Source organism: Struthio camelus, chromosome 5 (assembly GCF_040807025.1).
Source record: "Struthio camelus isolate bStrCam1 chromosome 5, bStrCam1.hap1, whole genome shotgun sequence".
In the NCBI taxonomy this organism is placed as follows: domain Eukaryota; kingdom Metazoa; phylum Chordata; class Aves; order Struthioniformes; family Struthionidae; genus Struthio; species Struthio camelus.
In genome coordinates, this window is record NC_090946.1 from 18786100 (window position 1) to 18808550 (window position 22451).

At 37.1% G+C, this 22451-nt stretch overlaps 1 protein-coding gene across 3 annotated transcripts in view; it reads left to right on the forward strand.

Annotated features, from left to right (window-relative positions):
• Window positions 1-22451, forward strand: part of KCNQ1 (potassium voltage-gated channel subfamily Q member 1) — a 373080-nt gene that overhangs the window by 100698 nt on the left and 249931 nt on the right. Inside the window, exons 5-12 of one of the 3 annotated variants that reach the window (XM_068944815.1) lie at window positions 268-364; window positions 989-1129; window positions 11145-11255; window positions 13368-13463; window positions 15784-15906; window positions 16949-17090; window positions 18420-18446; window positions 20715-20780. In XM_068944815.1, the coding sequence (XP_068800916.1) occupies window positions 268-364; window positions 989-1129; window positions 11145-11255; window positions 13368-13463; window positions 15784-15906; window positions 16949-17090; window positions 18420-18446; window positions 20715-20780 (803 nt within the window). The remainder of the gene's footprint in view (window positions 1-267; window positions 365-988; window positions 1130-11144; window positions 11256-13367; window positions 13464-15783; window positions 15907-16948; window positions 17091-18419; window positions 18447-20714; window positions 20781-22451) is intronic. The other 2 variants (XM_068944816.1, XM_068944818.1) reach the window with 2 other exon arrangements.

Sequence of the window (22451 nt, forward strand, 5' to 3'; positions counted from 1 at the left end):
AGGAGAAGAGTTAAGTCTACCACAAAATACTATGTGTCTCCTTTTAAATAGTCCTTTGAATCACAGAATCATGGAATGCAGGTTGGAAGGGACCTCTGGAAATAGTCTAGTTCAACCTTTGCTGCTTAAAGCAGGATCAGCTAGATCAGGTTTTCTTTGGAAGAGACAGACTTCCCTTTCACCACCTCTGTTGTGTGTGTGCGTTTTCTTTTTTCCTTGTACCTTTAGCCTCTTCATTGATTCATTCATTTAAAAATTGTATTCCAGGGGCATCCGTTTTCTGCAGATTTTGCGAATGCTGCATGTTGACCGTCAGGGTGGGACATGGAGGCTATTGGGATCAGTAGTTTTCATACACAGACAAGTAAGTCGGAGCGCTCTGAGGAGCTTCATAATAATCGATGCAAAAGCCCTTGTATTTGAAACAGCACGTATGCAGACGTGCTGATGATGTCAAATATATTTAATGTGGAGACAGGCAGTCATTTTATTTTATCCAAATCTGTTTGTCCTACCCTGTTCAGAGGACGAAAAGTTCCTAAACATTAAAAATGTTCACCTATGCTTTGGCAAACTTCTGACCTGTAATTTAGTTCTGTGGATTTAACCACAGAAGGTGAGACTTCTGAAGGTGAGCCTGAATATTTCTAAAGAAACGCATCTAAGTTCCAGAGTTGTTTTCAATGTGGTGCTGTTTGAAAAATTTACCCAACCAATTTTTGATTACCATCACATTTGCAAGTGGTGAACATCCAGTTGTGTTAGACACTGTGTTTGAAATGTGCATACTGGGCCAAGTCATCAGCAACTGTAAATTCTATCCTCATTGAACTGGGTACATACTTCTTAATTTGCGCAGCTGCCAGTCCGTCCATGTCTATAAATTGCTGAAATTACCTTCTTCTGTTTTAATTTTTGTTCCAAAAGCATCAGGTAATTTAAATCTCTCAGCAAAATTGTAACGTTCTTATTTTGATTCTATTTGCAGGAACTGATAACGACACTGTACATTGGGTTTCTGGGCCTGATTTTTTCCTCTTATTTTGTATACCTGGCCGAAAAAGATGCTGTAAATGATTCTGGAGAAACAGAGTTTGGCAGCTATGCAGATGCCCTGTGGTGGGGAGTAGTAAGTATAGAAATTTAAGATATATATATAGAAAAAAAAAAGTAGTTAACACACTCAAATATATGCGAAGAGGAGTAAAGTTCAAGCAAGCATGGAATAAGAACAGCAATTTGAAGTGGCCTTTTGTTGCTACAACAGACTCTCTGGTTTTGTTATTGTATTAGACTGAGAAAATACTAGAGAAAACATTAGATTAGTGCTTTAATTTTGTGTTTATATTCTTGTATGATCTGAAGAGATCAAATTAGGCATGGAAGACATAGAAACAGCTATTCTTATTTCTTTACCTTGTCCTCCCTTCTGTTATACCAATTTAAATTTTGCTACCTCTCTTAAGGTGGGTTTGATCTTCTGAGGTGGTAGAAGCCTTGCTGAATCAGGGCTAGCTGTGTGGGGTTTTTGTTCGTTTGTTCTAGGGGTTTTTTGTTTGTTTGTCCCATCCCATCTTAAGTTCTGCTTTGTTACCTTTTGCTAATCTTTTTGTATTATACGTACTTGTTTGGTAGCTTTATTCAGGGATTTGTATTTATATAAACATTTGAATGTTGTTGCCTCTGCTAGTGATGATTCCCTTTCTCTCTTTTCTCCCATGGTATACAAATATTAAGTTGGCTGCTATGTTCTGGGATTTCCAGTCTATGCTCGTTTCCCTTTCCTTTTCCTATTGGAGTTCAAAGAAAATTATTTTTTGTAATCTGTTTTTCTTATCGTTAGCATTTAAGCAGTGACTTATTATTATCTGCTATAATTCTATAAGATTTTCTTAATAAAATCATTAAGTACTCCAGATCTTTAAATTGTGCAGGCGATGCTAATGATTCAACGTTTGCATTTTCAAAATGTGCTGTTCTTCTAGGGTCTTCTCTGCACTGATTTTTTTTTTTCATTAAAAATTGAAACTACGTGTAAGTCTCAGGCAGAAGACGCATAGAACTAATACCTCAATTTGACTAACAGAATATATGTTCTTGAGGAATATTTTTGAAAAAATTCTATGTGAATGTGTGCTTATGTTATCTTCTTTCTATAAACAGTGCAACTTTCTACTTCAGGAAAGAAGCAGCTATTGATGAATAATTCAATTCATAGGTAGCCATTTATGAATCCAACGGTTTATCTTTTTGTTTAGATTGCTACTAAGATCTGCTGCAGAATTCTTCTCTCTTTCTGTCTGCCATGATTATATACAATCTCTTTTAGGATCAAAAAACTTGCTGTATTGCACAAGGAAGTGGCTTTCTGGCAAGTAGCTTTCCAGTGCTTTAAAGTCGCCATAGCATTTTTACTTTTCAGTACAGGGGTCAGATGACTCAGTAATTAATAGTGACAGAATGAAGTCGCGTTTAAAAACACATACTGCTATTGGCCTAAGCATTAAAAGTTGAGTACCTTACAGGCAGGACCGACTTACTGAAAATACAGTAAAGCTTTCCATAGAAGCAATAAGATCTGATGGGATATAGAAATTTTCCCTTCCTTCAGAGAATTAGTCAGTTAATAGGCATGCCAGTTATTTTGTCTTTCTAATTATGATTAAACCTACTGACTAAATAAATTTATCATGATCATAATCTTTTTCTGTTGTAAGTTCTATTGCAGGATGCCACTTGAAGTGTGATAATGTATTAGAAGAATCGCTAATGTAGCCTTGTTAAAATTAAACAAAGCAGAATTTAGTGTCTTTGTTCTGCTCTGAAAGCAGATGCTGCACTTCTGCTAATTGCTAAAAACATTTAGCAAAACAAACTGAGGTGGATTAAGGTCCATCCATTTCTGATATTTTGATACTGTAATATTCTTCATGCTGTCCTTTAGAAAAAGGTCCTGTAAGGTCAGGACGATATCTTGGAGGTCATTAATTACCAGCATGCCTCTTAATAAAGGTCTCAAACTTGATTGGAAAACATTCTCAAAAAGATTAGTTCCCAAAAGTTTGTTATGTTTTAGCCAGAATTTCCAGAACTGCTTAAGCACCGCAAATTCTGGCCATTAAAAACCTGTCTCCATCTGTTTTGCACCAGACTTGTAGAAGAGGGTAGCTGACAATTTCTGTTTCAAAGGCCACCTCAGATGTATGATTTATCTGGCATGTAACTGATCTCACTTCTCCTGGGACTTGCTTAGCTTATGTAGTAGAGAATACTGAAAGAAAAGCACTTGATAACATCTTCACATCCGCTTCTTCACCCTAAAACATTATATATTTTTTGTTATCTCAACATATATCTGTACTGCTAAACAAGTTCTTCGGGTAACGGCAGTAGAATATGTAGCGTAGTATAAAGCAGACCATATAAAAGGTCTGTGTTACCACAGCTAAACTGCGTCTGGAATTTGGTGCTTTTATACTGCTTTGCTTTGCCAAGTATAGACATACTCATACAGTGCATAACTTTTAATTAATGTTCTTTATTGCCATTGTTATTTATAAATCTATATTACTTTTCTGTTTCTATGTGTAAATTGGCCTCCTGTGCTTCATTTGAATTTTGTGGAGCACTGAGGGCTGTAGCTATTAGCCGTTCCAGTCTGTGGGCTTCTTGGAGAAACCTGAGGCTACTTTGTGCGTGGAGGATTTGTCAGTGTTACTGCCATTTTTGACTGCAGCACGTGTATAAATAATTCTGCTGATGAATGCACATACCTGTTTTTCAAAAGACAAGGTGATTATCTGCAGGTAAAATACAAATAAAATGATGCATCACTAGGCTCCCCAGTGGAAACGTTCAAAGTTACTCTGGTTATGTTGTCCTTCATGTGCAGACTTGCAGTCTTAAAGACCTAGTATAGATTCTGGACAACAGAAACACCACCACCACCACCACCAAAAGATGTTAAATGTTCTCACCAAGCCTGTCAAAGAAGATCACCTTCAGGAAGTGTTATTGGCCCACTGTCTGTGTTTTCTTTCTTCTTGAGCATTAAATTAAATCATGCCTCAGGCAGGCTGAGGGGATCCCTCCTTTTGATATCCACTGAATGATACACTATTTCCAACCTTCACATCTGAACAAACATCCTTCAGGAAAACCAGTATGTGGACTGTGCTGACTACAGTCTCTTTGATCATGAGCACCATTTGCCACAATCAATTATTGATTATAGCCATGCAAGGATATTATAGTATGCCCATTCCTTTGAACTGGATCTAGCAATTGTCTGTGAGTAGCAGCTTAGTTAAGTGTTTCCTGTTTCTTTGATTCATAGATACATAATTTCTCACCAGGGACCATATTCAATAAAACATTTTTAACTATGCTTACTTCTAAGCATACATAAAATTGGATTCCTGTTTATCAAAGCCTATAAGCATGTGCTTAATTTAAATTGAAAATTAAAATTATTCAAGAGCTTTACTGAAAAGTTGAAAAAATACAACTTGATATTGCATATGTGCATAATTTTTTTGCTAAATTAGAACAAATTTGATTTAATTTATACATAGCTGCACATAAATGTTGAAAAATAGCCACAGAAAAGGGAATTTGTATTATTCTGAACCCTTTTTTTTCCATCTCTAAATTAAAAAGCTATTGAGGACTGTATGCTGACTTCAGTGTTAGACATAGGAAAACACTTCATTGTTGTTCTTTTTGTGCTTTACAAGCCGAGAATACCAACTACAAGCCCATTCTTTCTTTTTTCCTTCTATTTTTGGGGATGAAATGGGATTTTTCAGACTTCACAGAGGGAGGGCTTGGACAATAGGAGGGTTAGTATTTCTAAATACTGCTTGCATTCAATCCATGCATCTCCCAACTTACCTTCTCATCTATGAACTTTAACTCTCAAAGCAGTTCCAAGTACTTTTTCATCCTCACTTAATTAAGTTATATGGGGTAGATGTGAAGAAGCCTTTCAAAATTCTTGCTTCCAAGGTACAAATGAAGATATTCTTACATATAAAGAAATTGCTTTAGACTTTTTTTTTTTAATTCTGCCTTAATCCTCCTTCAATCTAGAAGAATCCAGAAAGTTTTAACAAAGTGATTTTTCCATTCAATAAAACAAAATTAAATCCTTTCTAGAAACTTGCCATTTTCTAGGCCAGGATTGAGGAAAAAAAAAATAGGGTAATTAAGGAATTGTGCTTTCAGTCATACTTTAAAACTTACATAGATTAGGCTTTGGCTGGAAATGGGTCTGTAGCAGGCTGAAGCAAACTTTGCTATGATTAGTTTTCCATCATATGGTTAGAATTATCCTCGTTCAAGGATGCTTTAAAACTTCCATTCTAAGGTATTTGGTTATCCTGTATATGCTTAAGCACCCTTTCCCTGCACCACCCTTTTGGTACTACCTAGATAATGCTGTTTCTTTTCAGTATGTATAAATACTATTACAGTATATATAAATGTTATTATGTTTTGCTAGATGTAATACAATACAAATGCTGCCTGGGGGGGAAAAAAAAGCTGCATCATTTCCACAGATACTTCACAAATTATAGTCAGAATATCTATGTCTGTTGCTAGCTTTCCCGACTATTTCCTTCCATATCACAGCTGAGATTTAGAGGTTATTACTTGGATGGGTTGTTTTATTTTCTGACATTTTTTGTGCAGAAATGGTCTGTTGCACAAAGGCTAGATAACAGAAAGTCCTTTACTGTAGATTTCAAGAACTCTGTGTGCTTGAGTTCGATGCTGGGAAGATCAAATCCGATGTGCAGAACTGGCTGTTGATTTTTCTGGGCAATTTGACTGGTGGTGACCAGCAGACCTCCCACTATGTCCCGTTTATCTGATTAGCAAGCAGAGAAGGGCTGGGCTGGCATACTGCAGCCTGCAGTGTCCTTAAGGAAGAAAGTGGCTATTGCCATGCTCTAAAATCTGAACAGCTGACAATGGATTAATGATCAGGCTAAGATGCAAAGCTGCCTGTGTCTCCAGTGAGTTTTACTGCACGTGTACATGTATGATTATAGGTTTACTACTGTGTTTGGGTCTAAAACCATCTGTTAACTCCAGCTAAGAATGATCAACACGCTCTTGTAATATGTTTTAACGTTAGGTAATGTTCTTTAGAGAATTTTGATGCATAAATAGTCATCTTCTTGGGAGGTTTTAAGTCTTTGTCAAGATGAGGTTTTTTTCCCCCTAATTTAGTTTCGTTTGTGTTTTGATAAGGGTGCTTGGAGGGGAAGGAAAAAAAAAATCAGATGAACCCTGACTTTATGCCCATATCTTCACTAATAATGAACAATTCTCTTTTATGCAATAAAGTTTCTGTCCTGTATCTTGTCATCCTTGAAAAGGATTGCCAGGATGATCGAGGAGATGGATAGCCTGCTTTATGAGAGTGCGTGAAAACAGCTTTTGTTTTGTGAGACTAAATAAACTAAGGAAAGGACTCAATGGCCTTTGTAGTGTGCTGTGCTGCAGGTGTGTTTACTGCAGGAGAGTTAGGCGACAGAAGAGTAGAGGGGAATAAACTAATTGAGAGCATGTGATAATAGAGCAAGTAAACAGGGCTGGAAACCTGTCATTCCGAAATGAAAGCAGGAGCCTACAACAGTGTCTGTTACCATGAAAAGCATGAGGTTCTTGAATAACCTCCCGGTAGGAACAGTGGTGGAAAAGCTAATTAATTTTCAAGTGGAGTTGTATTTTTCAAGAGATAGTGAATAAAATGATGTAATATGGCTGATTGAGAGAGCCAGAAACTAAGACTATCAGCCAGGAAATCCCTTTAAACCTTGTGTTCTTGCTAAGTTGGTGAAAGCTGCTGCGGTTTCTTTTTTTCAAAGCACATAAAAAGTGACTTTGCAAATGTAGGTTTGCTCAATGCTTAATTTTCATTAGTTGGTTTTTAAGACTCTTGTAGTTTTATCTTCTTTTACAGAGATCTCACAAGTGGAGATGTGTAGTTTGGGTCACCATTTGATTAGAAGGTTTAGTGTGGCCAATGGATGTAGTAGGAGCTGACGCTGATGGCTGAAAATGATACCTTGAGGAAGCATTAAACTAAGAGCCCAGCGTGACTGCCAGATGGCAGTGAGGATCTATCACTGGGGAGACATAAAATTATGTTACTTTTATTAAATGAGGTATTGATTCTGGCCACATTTTATTAGTTAATAGTTAATGCACTCTGTTTATTGTGTTTGCAGTTGCATGTGTAATTCCATTTCATTTTATACCATTGGAAGGGTTTCAGCGCACTTTAGATATGGCCATGCCTCGGTTATGTACTTTGTTTTCGTCAAGAATGGTGGTGTGAGCCTGAGGCGATAACTGTATGAAAAAGACTTTGAAGTTTTCAGAGGAAAATGAATCTAAAGGTCCCCTTTAAGTGTTTATAATAGAAATGATCAGGAAGTCCTTTCTTCAGCTTGGATTACTATTTTAAAGCCAGCGTTTCAAAATGTGTGTGCCCGGTAGAGAGGATAGTCTCTTAACTCTTTCATCTGAAGGATGTAATTTGAGTCTTTCTTCTGAGAGCGCTGCAATGCACATAGAAGTGATTTGGAGCTGAAAGTGTTTTTTCTGGTGTGTGAATCAGGTCTTATTGCTAACATCCTTATATACACAAGGAAGGAAACTATTGTCATTTGGAAAAGAGTTAAAAATAGTGAAAGATAAATTTGTTTTCGGCTTTACACAGATCGCATACTTTGTAATAAAATACGAGTTTCAGCATATTTCAGCAACTTAGAAAGATTCTACTTTATATTCAGCTTGCATGAATGCAGTTGACTAAATAAGATGTCAAGCGGTAGAAAGACTTCAAACGTGTTCGTTACACTTATGCATACAGGAGAGCATTTGAACCATTTAGTAATTTACTACAGTTGCAAAAAAAGTCAGGGAAACTGTGGCTGTTGCATGATGTTTCTAGGACATGACTGGATGTTTCTCCTGTATCACTTGGTTTAATCGAGGTGGGTATTGCAAGCGGAAGAAGAACGTTCTGAATGAAATTCTGTGTACAGAACAAACCTAGTGCAGTTTTTTTGAAGTTGCAGTGCTGCAAAATTAGAAAGTAAGTTAGGTAGGTTATTCTGTATAAGGTAATTTTCCCTTCCTTACTTTAATAGTTGGCTTTTTTTTGATCTTTTTGGCATTGGTGTTTGCTCCCTCAGCTTTGTGGTGTCTGCCTTTTTAATAACTCTGAATCATGCTTGCTGTTCAACTATTCAGGTCTTTGAAAGGCACACTCTCAAGTGTTTTATCAACAGAGCAGTGTTGTTATGTACCTGCTTTGGTTTGTTGTCCTCATTTTAGCCAGATAGCCTTGAATACAATGCCTCCCCTATTCAATGCTGATTAAAATTGCTGTTTCTTGTTGAAGTTTGGATTTTCTGCTTCATGTTTCCCTCTTCAGACTATTGATGTGTATTTAACAGGAACAAGATTAGTCTTAACACCAAATCCTGTAGTGATGTACATCAGATCAAAGCTTTGAAACAGCAAATGAATGCATATGATTTTGTACCTAATTAAAACAATGAGCTTTTCATGCTGCTTTGCAATGAAAATTTAACCTGTGAGCTGTTGTATCAATTTAGTTTCATTATGGCAATGTATTCACTATGCTAGCGTAGAAGTTGAGTCAGTATTTCCATTGTAAGTCTATTTTCCAACTGTAAAATTAGTATTGTACCCTTTAGGGGGTTATAATCTGGCTGTAAAAATTCACTTGGGGCTGAAACTTGGAGCATAAGGTTTCGACAACATGTATCTTAGGGAAAAAAGTGTAATTTTGGAATACAAAGCATTTGAAGATGTATGAGAGTTCTGAGGGTAGAGAAGAATGTTCACTTAAATACACAGTTTTATTTCCAACCCAATTTTCAAAATGTTATTTTAAAAATATCCCCAACAAACAGCATAGAAAATACAATTCTGGCATTGATGCTTCCTATAGACCGGTTCAGAAGGGATGGGGCGGGGGAATCAAATACTTTTCAGTTGTATATGAATTTTTCTTCAGGCATAGTTTGGTCAGCTCAGAAGGACCTATTTCTTTCTACATTTCTAGTTAAGATGCATATTGAAGCATGACACTAAGACGCAACAGGGTATAGTTGATAAAAGATTTTAATCATGAGGAGCTGAAAATATCTTCAGATACTCAGGCATAAAACATCAGCTTGTCTCACAACCTTTTATGTAAGGAGGTATTAGAGGACATCACTTCTGCTGTAGTCATCTTTCCTTGTGTGGTTGTGGGGTTTTTTTAGTTTACTTGTTTTTTATTTTTGTTTTTTTGGTATGATATTTTGTTGTGAACAGGAAATTGTAATTAGAATTTAGAAATATTTTTAAACTGAACCTGTCATGTAGATAAGGAGATAAAGTCAACCCTTTGGTTCCTCACTGGGCCATGGAATTAAGGTGTTGTTTGAACAATAATTTCAATAATACAGGCAATAGTAATTGTTTCTTAACTTGCATAGGTACTTCTGTTAACTTATATACTAATTTTTAACATGGGTTTGTAAGGTAGAGAAAAAGGTTTGGAAATAAGCCATGTCTTTTGCTCATTAGAAACTTGAATTAAAAATTGCATGAGAATATTTGAATGTTTTGACTATCAGTGACTTGCAACAAACTTGCAACATCACCACCTCAGGCAGCTAGAACTGTCCCTCTGTAGCATGTGTTTGACAGACAGGTAATGGTAGGTCCTTCTAGACTGTAGAAGCTTACAAGGTGGACGGATTGAGAATAGCTGGTTTGCTTAGCACGTTTCTGAGGTACAGCTTAGCTTAGAACATACATCTACAGTATTTCCATCTGGTGTCTCATCTTTTAGTAGGAACAGACAATCATTGACATGGCAGAGAGCCACACTTTTTCTGAGCTATCTGTTATGATCTTCCATTTCCCCAAAACCAGGTTCTCCATCCCTTCACCCTCTTAACACACATCTCACCTCTATAAATGTGCCTTTGCCTTCTCTCTTCCCCTAGAGATGCTAGCCCAGCATTGTCTTTATTCCTCCAGGTGCTGCAGAGTATGCAGTGAAGCAGATAGGTGAACTAGGTGTAACTGCAGGATACAGAACGATGGTCTTTATTTGTTATTGTCTGAGATTAACTTCTTCCATGTCCTGTGCAAATGTGCAGCTCCTTCATCAGAGGAATGTCTGGACAGCTGGCAGTTCTGCTTCATCTGCTCAAGAGCCTCAAGTGGTTCACATAATCTGATTTGTTCAGCCTTACTCAAAGTCACAGATAAAACTTACCTCTCTAATTTCCAAACTCGGGAATAGTGTGTGGCATAGGTGAATTTTAATTGCTTTCAGAGGCCAAATTTATGCCTTCTGTTTCCAAAAAAAAAAAAAAAAAATCAATTTTTTCCTTGAGTTCTTGCAAATAATGACTTATTAAGCCTTGTCATGCTACATCGCCATGGTGGTAAGCTTTACTTCAGTGTCTTGAACCTCAAACTCAACAGATGTTTCCTGCGTGTGTGCGTTAAATTATCTATTCTTGCTCTTTATGTTCTATGTGAATTAGTGATTTGTTAGGCTATGTTTTAAGGGTCTGCTGCATGGAAATTTTTTGAGCTTCTCTTGCTGTTTACATCCACACTATTCTCTGGTATACTTCATGACCGACCCCAGTCGTATTGCTTAGTGACAGTATACGTGCTCTTTAATTGCAACAGCCCTTGCAGCAAACATCTCCTGCCCATAAAGAAAATCAGCAGTTCAGAGCTGTGTTGGCAGCTCCCCCTAAGGAAAGTGTGTGACATGGGCAGGCAGCCCATATCCCAGTAATTTCATACTGTAAAGTTTTCTAAGCCATGAAGACTTACATTAATGCTTTTACTTTACTGCATTTTAACATGTATTTTATTGTAATTCAATTTCCTTTACCTTTTTCATTCTCTTATAGATGGGGAGCAAACCCAGAGAGGTGAATTACCTTCATTAAGGTCACAGAGGCTGTCATTGGGAGAGACAGGAATGCAACTAATGTTCCTTTAGAAACAAACCAACAAACAAAAAATCCTCAAGACTGCCATGTTAATATTTATAATGCTCTGTGTATTTCTCTTTACAGGTGACTGTTACAACTATTGGCTATGGGGATAAAGTGCCTCAGACCTGGATAGGAAAGACTATTGCATCGTGTTTTTCAGTGTTTGCAATTTCATTTTTTGCACTACCTGCGGTAGGTTGTTTTGTACTTCTGCTGGCAATGTGGTGTTGACTTTTTAAAGGTCAGAGGAATCTTTTGTTATTGATTCTGTAAGCTTTCACTGAATCTGATATTACGAAAGTTTCATATTCAACTTCTGTATTGTCAAATGTAGCTTAAAAAAAAAATTAAACATTCAGTGTTTTTTGTATGAGACACTACATTTGGTATGCATTTAAAAAAAGGGATGTTTCAGCCTGAAAAATGAATGTTTAATTCAAAACGCTTTTTCAGCCACCCGAGAAGTATAAAGGAGTATTTCCATGCTAACTGCCTCTCGGCTCACTGACTTAGCGATGTTTTGGCTTGTTAAGCAACTGCTCGTAGGTTACTCAACCAGTTACGTCCAGGGTGAGCTGTGGAGTTCTCACATGCATCCTTCTGGCAAAGATGCAGAAAAGGTGTCGCTGGCAGAGAGGCAGCAGTAAGTGGCCAGAGACAGTGGTACTGGCAACTGATAGAGCTGTTTGCCAAACAAATGTCTGTCTGTGGCCAAAGTCTCACTTCCCACAGTGACTGAGGGCTGAGCTTTTGAAGGTGTTTTGGCTCGTAGCTAGTACTGAAAACAGGTGCCCAACTACTTTCTAACAATAAATGAGACGCTTGGGTACTAAGGGTAAATTAAAAATAAGTGAAAACTGGACAGTGGTTTGAAGATCCAAAACTTTCAGTAGCAAGCACAGTTAATAGTACTGTTGTTACAACTTCAGCAGCGCTCCTGAATTGTACTATTCAAGTGTTTGTGCAGTCAGGTGTGAACTGGATGAGAAAATTGGGTTCTGGATCGAATACCCCCCCCTACACACCAACATCTTTGCAAGTTTGGCAATTTAGTGATACAAGCAGTTGTGTTAACTTGGCGGAGTTGTGGTGCGGAAGGCGGGGGGATAAGTACAGGAGGGATGGGAATAATACTCTTTTATGCCGGTATGGCCACAAAAATTCTTCATAATATGAAATAATATCTGTTAAAACTCCAGAGGCTTTTTAAAATTAGCCATTTAGTTTAAAGGTATGCAACTTTTTGCACGGAAGAATAAGTAAGTCTAGATTTTTAGACTCTCCAGCATCAATTTGCCTTTAAAAGTATATTCTTTTCCCCTCTCCCCATCCTAATCTCCTTCACATTGATTTCTTGCTTGGAAGTGATGCCTGGCAAATGAAATGATCTGTAATAAAAATATGAAAAGCTACTGCTTTGACTAGATACTTATTTTTTTCTTACTTGAATGCCTCCAAAAATGTTTCATAAACAATTATATAGTAGTTCTACCTTCAGAGCAGTGCTTTTATGATTACCTGCCAAATTTCCTAGTTGTTTATAGAAGTAAAATAGCAACCCTCTTCTTTATCAGGAAGGGGAACGAAAAAGCTACTTTTTTACCAAATGTAATTACTAAATTTAAATGTATTACTAAAACCTTTGTTAAATATGTCTGTAGATATATGAATGACTAAATAAGTGACTTGCGCCATACTTGATTTTAGAATTAATGATTTTACTACATTTGGAGGCTGCTTCAGGTTGTCCATGCCTCTGTCCTCAGATGGATTAATGGCCTTGGCCTTGTGCTGAATTCATTGATGTCCTGCCTATATTGTAGTACTCCTTTTCCTCTTTCTTCTCTTCCTATCCCCCCATGGGTTAACACTATAGAAACTGCTATACTACAGTTAAAAAGGCTTTCTTATGATCTAAACTGTGCCATGCCAAAGCTTTATTTCTCATGAAAATGAGGTTAAGCACACCAGATTAATCTCTTTCTCCCTATTCTGTCATTCCCCTGCACAGGCATTTATGAGGCTTTTAGAGGGTATGAAATATAATTTCTGCCTGCTCTTTAGTGTTTGAGCCCAGCTGACTTTATCGTGGCCTGATCCAAAGCCTATTTTTGTTCATGTTTTATGTTTCAGCAAGTAAGACTGAGTCTGAAAACTTAACAGCATTAAGTCATTTCCTCTAAATAATTAGCTGGGTTGTTTTATGATGCTGAAAAGGAGTTTATTAATATGAAATACTTTGGCAAGTTTATGCATGCTCTCCATCCCTTAAAAATTAAATTTATGTTTTCTTTCTTCCCACAGGGAATTCTTGGTTCAGGCTTTGCCCTGAAAGTACAACAGAAACAAAGACAGAAGCACTTCAACCGTCAAATTCCAGCTGCTGCCTCTCTCATACAGGTAGCAAGTTCGTGCATTTTACCTGCTATCATTTCTCTCCATTTATAACAGTTTTCAAAGTTGTTTACGGTACTTCCACGCCTGATTCCCTTCAAAAATTGTGTAGGAGTTACAGATACAAGTCTCTTAAACAGTTTTAGAAATCCTACCTTGAATGTAAATTAATGGGCAGAAAAGTTCACTGTCAAATCAGTGCAACTATTTAATTCAGCTGGTTGAAAAACATAGCTGAAGAATAGCTTGTGATTATTGAGCAATTTAACTGGAGGATATGTTGTAAAATACTGTGCTTACAATAATGAAAAACAGAAAAGAAGGTGCCTATAAAAATGTGCTTTTAAAAATCCACTGTTCCTAGTAAAGACAAATATCAGATATGCTGTATTTTTCTTGGGACAAATGGATTTTTTAAATGTTTCAGTTTCAGGAGAAGTCAGAGCCTTAAAAAGGAAAAATCTAGTTTGAACTTCCTGAGCTTTCAGCTCCAGGGTAGGTGGCTGGCAAACACTGTGATTCTGCAAAACCAGTCTCCTCTTGTAGAATAATACATAATCAGAAGATTTTTGATCACCTCTGTGAAAAGATATGGTTGCAGTTCTGGTGTCAGTGAGGTCAACAAGACATTATACTTGACTTTGGAGCTAACATTTCACTCTGGAGAAGTATTAATATTGTTTCATTGCAGATTTTTTCCAGTTTTTCTTCCCTTACTGAATATGTATTTGTAGCTTTAGAAGCACAGGATCAAATTAAAAAAGAAATCTAGATGTTTCAACTAAGCCATATCAGTTCTGCGTTCTCATATGACTTATTTCTCTAGCTTCATGAGTGAATGTGGATTTCCAGGTCAGACTCTTTATGGAAACAGTAGCTAACTGTAAAGTTTATGCTTGAAACTAAACAGTCCCAGAGTTAATGTGAAAAAGGTTTTAAGTTTAGAGGTCTGGTTATAGCCAAAGATTAGCCAAAAATCTTCAGACTCAATGTGTTGCTTTTGGATTGCATGGTCAGAAAAAGGTATGGTTTTGCAAAGAATGGATTTTCGGTTTTCCCACTGATTCTTTTGGGAAATCAATCCCAAATTATTGGGAAGCCTGAAACTGCCCATCTAGAATGTTGTACTTGGCTCCATCTGAAATACTAAGAATGAATGGGGGATAGTCTGTAACTTACTGTCTGTCTGTTATTACTAGTTATAATTACTGATTGTTAGTAGTCTTGGAGCTCTGGAGTCCTATTTGAATAAGTACACTAGACATAACTTACAAAAGAATGGTTCTTAAACCAAGAAATTTATTAAATAAGTACAAGGGAAGGCATCATCTGAAATCAGTGATAGTTTTTTCCCCTGTATTCCTCTCTTGCTTTATTCTAGAGGCCAGTGTGTCTTCCATTATCCTATTAATCATGATGGGAATTATATGGTGATTGAGCCTTTACTTTCCAACTTCTCTTTTCTTCCATCATTCTGCCTTGCTTTATTTCTTCCCTGTCATATTTTCGAGCCTTTCCCACTTCAGATTTTGTGTATACATATGCATGTCCCTTTTCTCCTGTTGTAAGTAAGGATCTACCATTTTAATTTGGAGACTAATTATTAACTACTTCTAATGATGTATTTAGACTTCTAAGGGGATGTGCAGTCATGTTTTGTCTATGTTTGGTCTTGTTTCCTAGTCCTGTTTTTCTTCCTTTTTATCTTTGAACATAGCACTTTAATCACTGGTGGCTGGGATTTTTTATTTGGTTTTGGGGTTTGGCTCCTGGTTAACCATTGGTGGTGTTCCATTATGCTGTTTGTCTTATTTCTCTTGTACGAATATAGCCCTACTAGCTACAACACAAAGTATGTCACAATTGTTTTTTTTTGACAGTGCTCTTGTGAGGTAGGGAGGAACTACTTCTGTTTTTTCAAGTAGGGTCCTGAAACAGAGATGCAATAGGCAAAATACCCAAAGTCAGAAGGGGAACCTGGAGCAGAGCAAGAAATTCAACCCCAGTCTTTTGAGTCCAGTCTAGAATGCTGCCTGTTAAAAAGTGCTTTCTCTTATATCCCAAGACCTGCTAATCCAATCAAAAGATGCACTTGAAAAGATTGGTCTTCCCTTTTGGGTGCATATCAACCCAGCTTAAACTAGGCAATTTGAGTCTGAGTTTACTAAATAAGGATTTTAAACAATGCAAAGTTAATGTGAGGGAAATCCATGAACACTATTAAAGCAAGATTTTCTAATGTGCTGACTTGAAAGTTACTCTGATGTATGGATAACAACAAACAGGATTGTATTAATTGTTCTGTTACTAACAACTTTTATTCTAGACTGCTTGGAGATGCTATGCAGCAGAAAATCCAGACTCTTCTACATGGAGAATATATATTCGAAAACCTGCTAGGAATTATCATTTACTATCACCGAGTCCAAAACCGAAGAAATCAGTGATGGTATCAGTAACCAATGTTTCCTATTATAGTAATTTCATATAATCATTTTTTAAATTAGATTGAATTTGTTCACTCTCTAGAGGCTATTTGTTGTATTTGTTTTACAGAGGTTTGTTGTAGAGGCTCAGTTTCATTGTTTTATTTTCAAATGAGTTTTGGGATTTTGAGTACAGAAACATTTCAAGCTGTAACTTCAGATCCTAGGCTTCTGGGGTGTGTGTGTGTGTTGTTTTTTTTTTTTAATGGTTGTACTGGCTAACTCAGGCACATCCATCAGTAACTTACTGTTATTGTCCGGAAAGCTAGAAGCAAAGGAAAAAAAAAAAAAGGAAAATAAATATTTTCAAACAATTACTCTTAATTGGTAAACAAACAAACAAACAAAAACCCTGCTGCTTCTCTCAGCTATTAATTTCGTGGCTTTCTGAACTCCAATGGTGAAGATATCTTGTGTCTGTATACAGTAGTATTTCATATTAACTGATTTCATAACTTCAGAATTTTTTCGAGGGTGGGGGAAGAACCTTTGCCAGAATCTTTAGATGATGTAATACCTTCTCCTCGCTATGGTAATGATATTGTACAGTAGCCTCCCTTAGGAAAGAGAAGATGCTGGGCAAGAATCTCCCCTAGTATCAGATTCATCTGAATTCAATAGCACTGTATCCATTTACATGTGTTGCACTCTATCTGTTTATATGTGCTAAAGATATAGTTCATTGTGTCCATGAAACGGTGAGGATATTCTATTGCTGCAGAATGAGCAGTTCGTTTTTTTTATTTTATTTTATTTTATTTTACTGCAGGCAAGAGATTTGCTAATGATGATGTGTGGAATTCTAAAGATTAGCCAATTTGAAGGGCAGGAGGGGGGAATCTTAATGACAAACACACAGTGCAGCATTGTATTGCAAATACAGTTGGTCAGGCATTCCTTTATCTGGTTATAGCTCATGGGAGACTTTATTATTTTTAGAAACATTACTGAAGAGACAATTAAATGTGGTTTGTTTCAAATAATTTAATGTATTTATATTTTTAGGTTAAAAAGAAGAAATTTAAGTTAGAGAAGGACAATGGACCTTCTTCTCCAGATAAGGCGTTAACTGTTCCACACATTACTTATGACCATGTGACAGATGACAGGAAACCTGATTTCAGTATTGAAGTATATGAAAACTCTGGTAAGATATTCCGTTATAACATGCCAGGAAGTGTGATGGCCTCTATTAGTTATTTATACACAGGTCCTCTTTAATGTGTGTAGGAGAAAGGATAAGGACAACACTAGCTCTTGGACATATTTCTAAAGCAAGAATACTTCACTTTCTGGCATTCTCTGGGTTGCTGGCTTCTCTGGGTGAGATTCAACTGTTCCCTTAATGAATGTGTTCCTCTGCAGACAAACTAAGATTATTTGTAATTTCTACCTGCCAGAACAGCTACTGTCTCTGAGTTTGGTGTATGCTTTCTCCAATTCTTTAACTGATTGAAGTTACTGGGATCAGCTGTCAGCTTTTCTAGGTGAAATGTATTCAAGCCCCGTTCATATTCTACTTGTACCTCAACCAAAAAGGATCGATAACTTGACTGCTCTGGAGGCAGTCTGCTCTATGAAACCATTATGTGCTCCAGCCATCTGCTCCGTGGAGTTGTCTGTGATGAATCAAATTTTGAAAGCAGAATTACTTAAGATAAATGTGGATCATCTGTATTAACTGTCACTGTACAGAAGGATGCAGTACAAGGAAAAAGAAAGGACCCTATTTGATAACCACCTTATAAGTAATAGCTTACTTAATTGTAATATGAGCTGCTGAAATAACTCTGAATTTACAAGGTAGCTTTTTTTTTTTTTTTTAAACAAAAAATTAGAATTTATAAGTTGATAATTGTATGCTCAAGTTTTGACAGCGAGATTAAGATTTAATTTTTAAAGGTATGTTTTATAGTTCATACTTACCTTAAGCACTTCAGTTTTTTTCTCCTCAGAAAGTTGGCTGACTTGATTAAATTTAATGGCCATTAAAATGAGGGATTGCAAAGTTGGTCGGCACCAGGTATATTTTGATTCAGGCAGAAACTCTCACCTTCCATATAATTTTTGGTATGCTTCTGTCTTGTTCTTAACATCCATGCTTTTCCACTCTTTCTTGGCCTGTGTTGAGGAATGATCGCAACTTAGAGCTTGTGGTAGAAGTGTCATAGTTCTTAGAAGGTGGACACTAAGTTTACTCTCTGTATGAGCCTTTGAGCGCAAATATATTTCTTCAGAACGATCCAGTGACTGAGCTGTTCAAATGGTTAGATTTGCAAAGTCCTATCTTTATATCACTAAATTTCGACGTAGATTAAAGGACGATATGATTTGCAGGCAGTCTACTGCTGTCACTTCAAAAATCAGTTCTCTAGCTTTCAATGAAAAGATTTTTTCTCTAATTTCTTCTGACACTTTTTTTTTTTTCTTCTTTTCATCTGTGTTCTGCTCTCTCTAAACTGTTACAAGTATACAGGACAAACAGGAATGTTAAAATTGCTTGGTAAGTTGAGGAAAATAACTTTATCTACAGCATGCCAGCTTATGACAATGTAACATTGTTTGCAGTGCTTTTCATGTGTGTCTAGCTACATATAGTTTTTAAGAAATCTTGCAGCCAAGGAGATCTTGACATACAAAAATATACATTCTCACGCTTGTAATCGTAACAGTAATCGCAACAGTCTTGCACCCACAGTTTAGTTACAAAGACAGGAGAGTGAGTACTCATAAGGTATTTGATTATAAGTAGATGTTCTCTGTCAATTGAGGAAAATTTGCTAATCTATACATAACCAATATAAAAAGATAATATAAATTGAGCTACATACTCAAATAACTAAGAATTAATTTTTAAACAAATAGTTGGGATGGGAGGAAAAACTTCCAGATATGACCTCCAGAAATGGGCGTTTTGAACTACGTACATCTGTTGCTGTAAAAGTACTCTGTAGATATTTGTGAACAAATAGGGACCCATAAATTAAATAATATATATTATTATTTGTCTGGATTCTGTAATCACAGATCAGAGCCATGCAGTGCTGAGATGTTTCTAATGTGCTTGTTTAGGCGCTTTCTTAATAACTGTTTCCCCAAGACTGTAGGAGTAGAGCTAGCTCTGGGCAAAAATAACTGATTTAGTGAGAGTGCTGTGAGCCACCTCTAAGATGTCTGCTTTGCATCCGCTGAAGACAATAGAAGTTCCCCTTCAGTAATAAAGTGCAAGGGTGCTCAGACTTGGATTAAATTGTTGGAAAATATAAGGTTGAATTTCTCCATTGAACCCACTTGGAGCATAGGTGCAATTAAGATGGCAAAATAACAGAGTGGTCAATCTGCTTGACTCCCTCAGCCAGTCCTTGGTTTTCCCGGTCCCTGGTTTCCAGTTTTCTCTTATACCCAAAGTGAGGCATCTCTAATGGAGTTAAACATGGTGGAACAAATTCAGGATGGCAGTGAGTGCCATGAAGTCACCACTGCCTGTTTTACATCAACAAGAAATTCCTTCATCTTGGGGAAACATCAGAGTAGCTTTGCCAGCCAGCCTAGGTTCAGTCTCTATTTTTCGTCAGGCAGAGTGAACTCAATAGACCTGCGAGTTCACCTCGTGCTGTCCTCATAGAGACTCAAAGAAATAAAGCGGGAAAGGTGTGTATTTGCACCTACCATGAATAAGATTACATAGGCAGAAACCTAAAGCTGCCAAATCAAAAGCTCAGGAACAAGACATTAGGAAACGTAAGGATGAAGGATGCCCGTTCAGCTTTAATTTGGTCTTCACAGAGTCTTTAGTCACATGGCCGTGTACTGCTTTCTCCTATTCAGCAAGCTCCAGTCCTCTGTTTGGACTCCCCACGCAAAGTCAAGTATTCACGCTCCTGAATTCCCCATCTGATTTCCTTGCCAGTATCCTTGTATAACTAGAGTCTTCCACCTCCCTTTCTGCCCTCCTCCTTTCTCCTGGCTCCTTCTCTGATGTCATTCCCTTCCCTCAATTATAATTCAAATATGTTTATATTTTGAGTTTTTGTCTTGGCATAAAGGTAGGGCAACACTTTTGGAAAGTATCACTCGCTCTCAGTGTATGAAGCCACAGTCACTTCTCAATGAAAAAATTATTAGAAGAGGAGCACAATTTAAAAATATTAAATATAGCAAAATTATCGTTTTTTGCTGAGTCTTTTTCTCAGCATTGACCGCTCCTGTTTGCGTGAAACTTTCTCCCAAGAAATTCAATTTGAGGTAGATTTGGCCTAAATGATCAGCTTAGCAGTTTTAAGTGTTTTTTATGGAACGAGTCAGCATCCTCAATTATTGGTGGCACTATTGGTCAGAAGTAACACTGAACTGCATGAACCAGACTGAGAAGGGTCCATATGAGGTTGCATACTTTAGAAAGGAGAACACTTGAGGGAATCAAAGTCAAGACAGAGGAGGCAGATGTTTTAATTACTTTCCTCAAGATAGAACTGGCATGAGTGTCTTGCAACAGATGATGCACACACGCACTGTATGAAGAAGGGGTTTGAAGAGGCACAATGCCTCCCCTGGTGGTGATTTAAAATATTCTGCTTATATTTAATACCTACTGGAAGAGTTCCATAGAAACTGTTTTCCCAAGTATTTTTTATTTTGTTTTTAAAGATGTCAAGTACAGCACTCTGAAGTTTAGATATTTCTGCATCTCCTTAGCTGTTTCTCTACAGCTCTCTTTCCAACACACACCCCCCCATCTCTCTGTTTTATGTGCATCTTTATTCTGGCTCAGATTGTCAGCGCTCCTGGCCATCCTTTTCTGCAGACCCGCAGTCCTCCAGCGCTCCTCCCTCACCAGGTAAAGCTCGTAATATTTCATTGCTCCATCAACTTTGTTAATTACTACATCTTTGCAGTGCTCTGTTTAATTTCCTGTCTCACAGCAGGCAACTCCAGAGTGATGATTCCTAGTGAGAACACAGGCATTTTAGTAGAATTTTGGGTTTGGTAATTTTTTCTGTTTGTAAGTTGCAAACATTTAAATAGAAATTTTCTGCAGAAAACAGGAATTTTTCTAAATGTGTTAATTAAAACTCAAGTTTCCCTGGAAAAACACTTTAAAATGGAAACTTTTTGACACTCCTTGTAAAAGAGAAAGTGTAAAATATTTTCTGTCTATCTTAGTAGCCAAAGACCCCACTACTGGTAAAGAATCTGCATACATGTTGTGTTGTATGTAAAATTGTTATGTTAGTTATGTAGAAGACTCATCAATATTTTCTTGTTATTGTGATTATAATCTTTGTTTGAAAGTTATGAATCTGTTTTCAAGTAGGGTTTGTCATCTTGTGGGAAGTGTATTCTCTGACAATTCAAAGTAGTTCTTGGCCCAGCGTTATGAGCTGGGTAGTAATATGTGCTACCAGAGCTGCTACTGCTTCTCATCCAAAAAGGAGAAAATAAAGTGTGGGGACCCCTGACTTATAGTGTATATCCCTTGCTGCATCTGTTTCCTCTCTCTCGTTATTATCCACTGAATGAAAATTAGTTTCTAAAGCTTCTCTTTTTTTTAACCATACCTATTTAGAAACTTACTGCTTTCAAACAGGCTTACATATTTTGAACTTTTTTTTTAACATATTTACAATAGTTTGTGAGAAACAGTTCCAAAAGTCACATGGCTATGACTTTATTTTTATATCATTTATATTAGATGTATAGGAAGTGGAATATGAACAGAGAAAAGATACTGATAGCTGGCCTTTATCCCTGAGTTAGAGCACCTTTATCTCTTGTGTGAGCCCCCTCTTCTTTCTTTATGTCTGTGTATCGGTAGAGTGGCAAAGGTGCAGCATATGTTGCCAGCTTCAGTTTATTGTCTTCTGCTTCACCGTTTTTCCGAGTTCTTTGCAGTGACTGTTTAAAAATGAGGGAAAAAATGCTGATGTTTTATTGGTTTAAAAATCTTTTGTTCAGCTTTGGGGAAATTTTCCACGTTCAATCCTTGAGGTAGTCTTTTACTCAGTTGTTGGAAACTTAACTTTTGACAAGCTATAGACCTGATTAAATAATGAACTGCCTAATCCCACTTGTGAAATGCAGTCCCTGATAGCGAGCAGTATATTTTTTCCAGCTTGGATGTGTGAGGGAGTTTGTAATTCCTGGAGTCAGTCTTCTCCCTGGACTTTCTACTCCCCCAGTGAGGAAGCAAGCAGCGATAAGCCTATACCCAGGGAGCATATGCTCCCTGCAGCTCTGCTCCAGCTGTGCTTCAAGACGCTTTGTGGCAGGGAACCTCTCATTAACGGCATATGCTTTCCCTGGCCTCCCCTCTCTCTCTATAACAAGCAGGCTGCATAATAGTACTTTGAAGCGCTTCTTCCTTTATGGGGGAAGTGGCAGCTTAGGTATAAGACTGAGTGCGAAGAGCAGAGGGCTGCATTGGTCACCAGAACGATCTTAAAGCATTTTGAATTAAAAAGAGGGAGGTAGATGCAATACTTGCCTCATGATAAGCAGCTCTTCATCT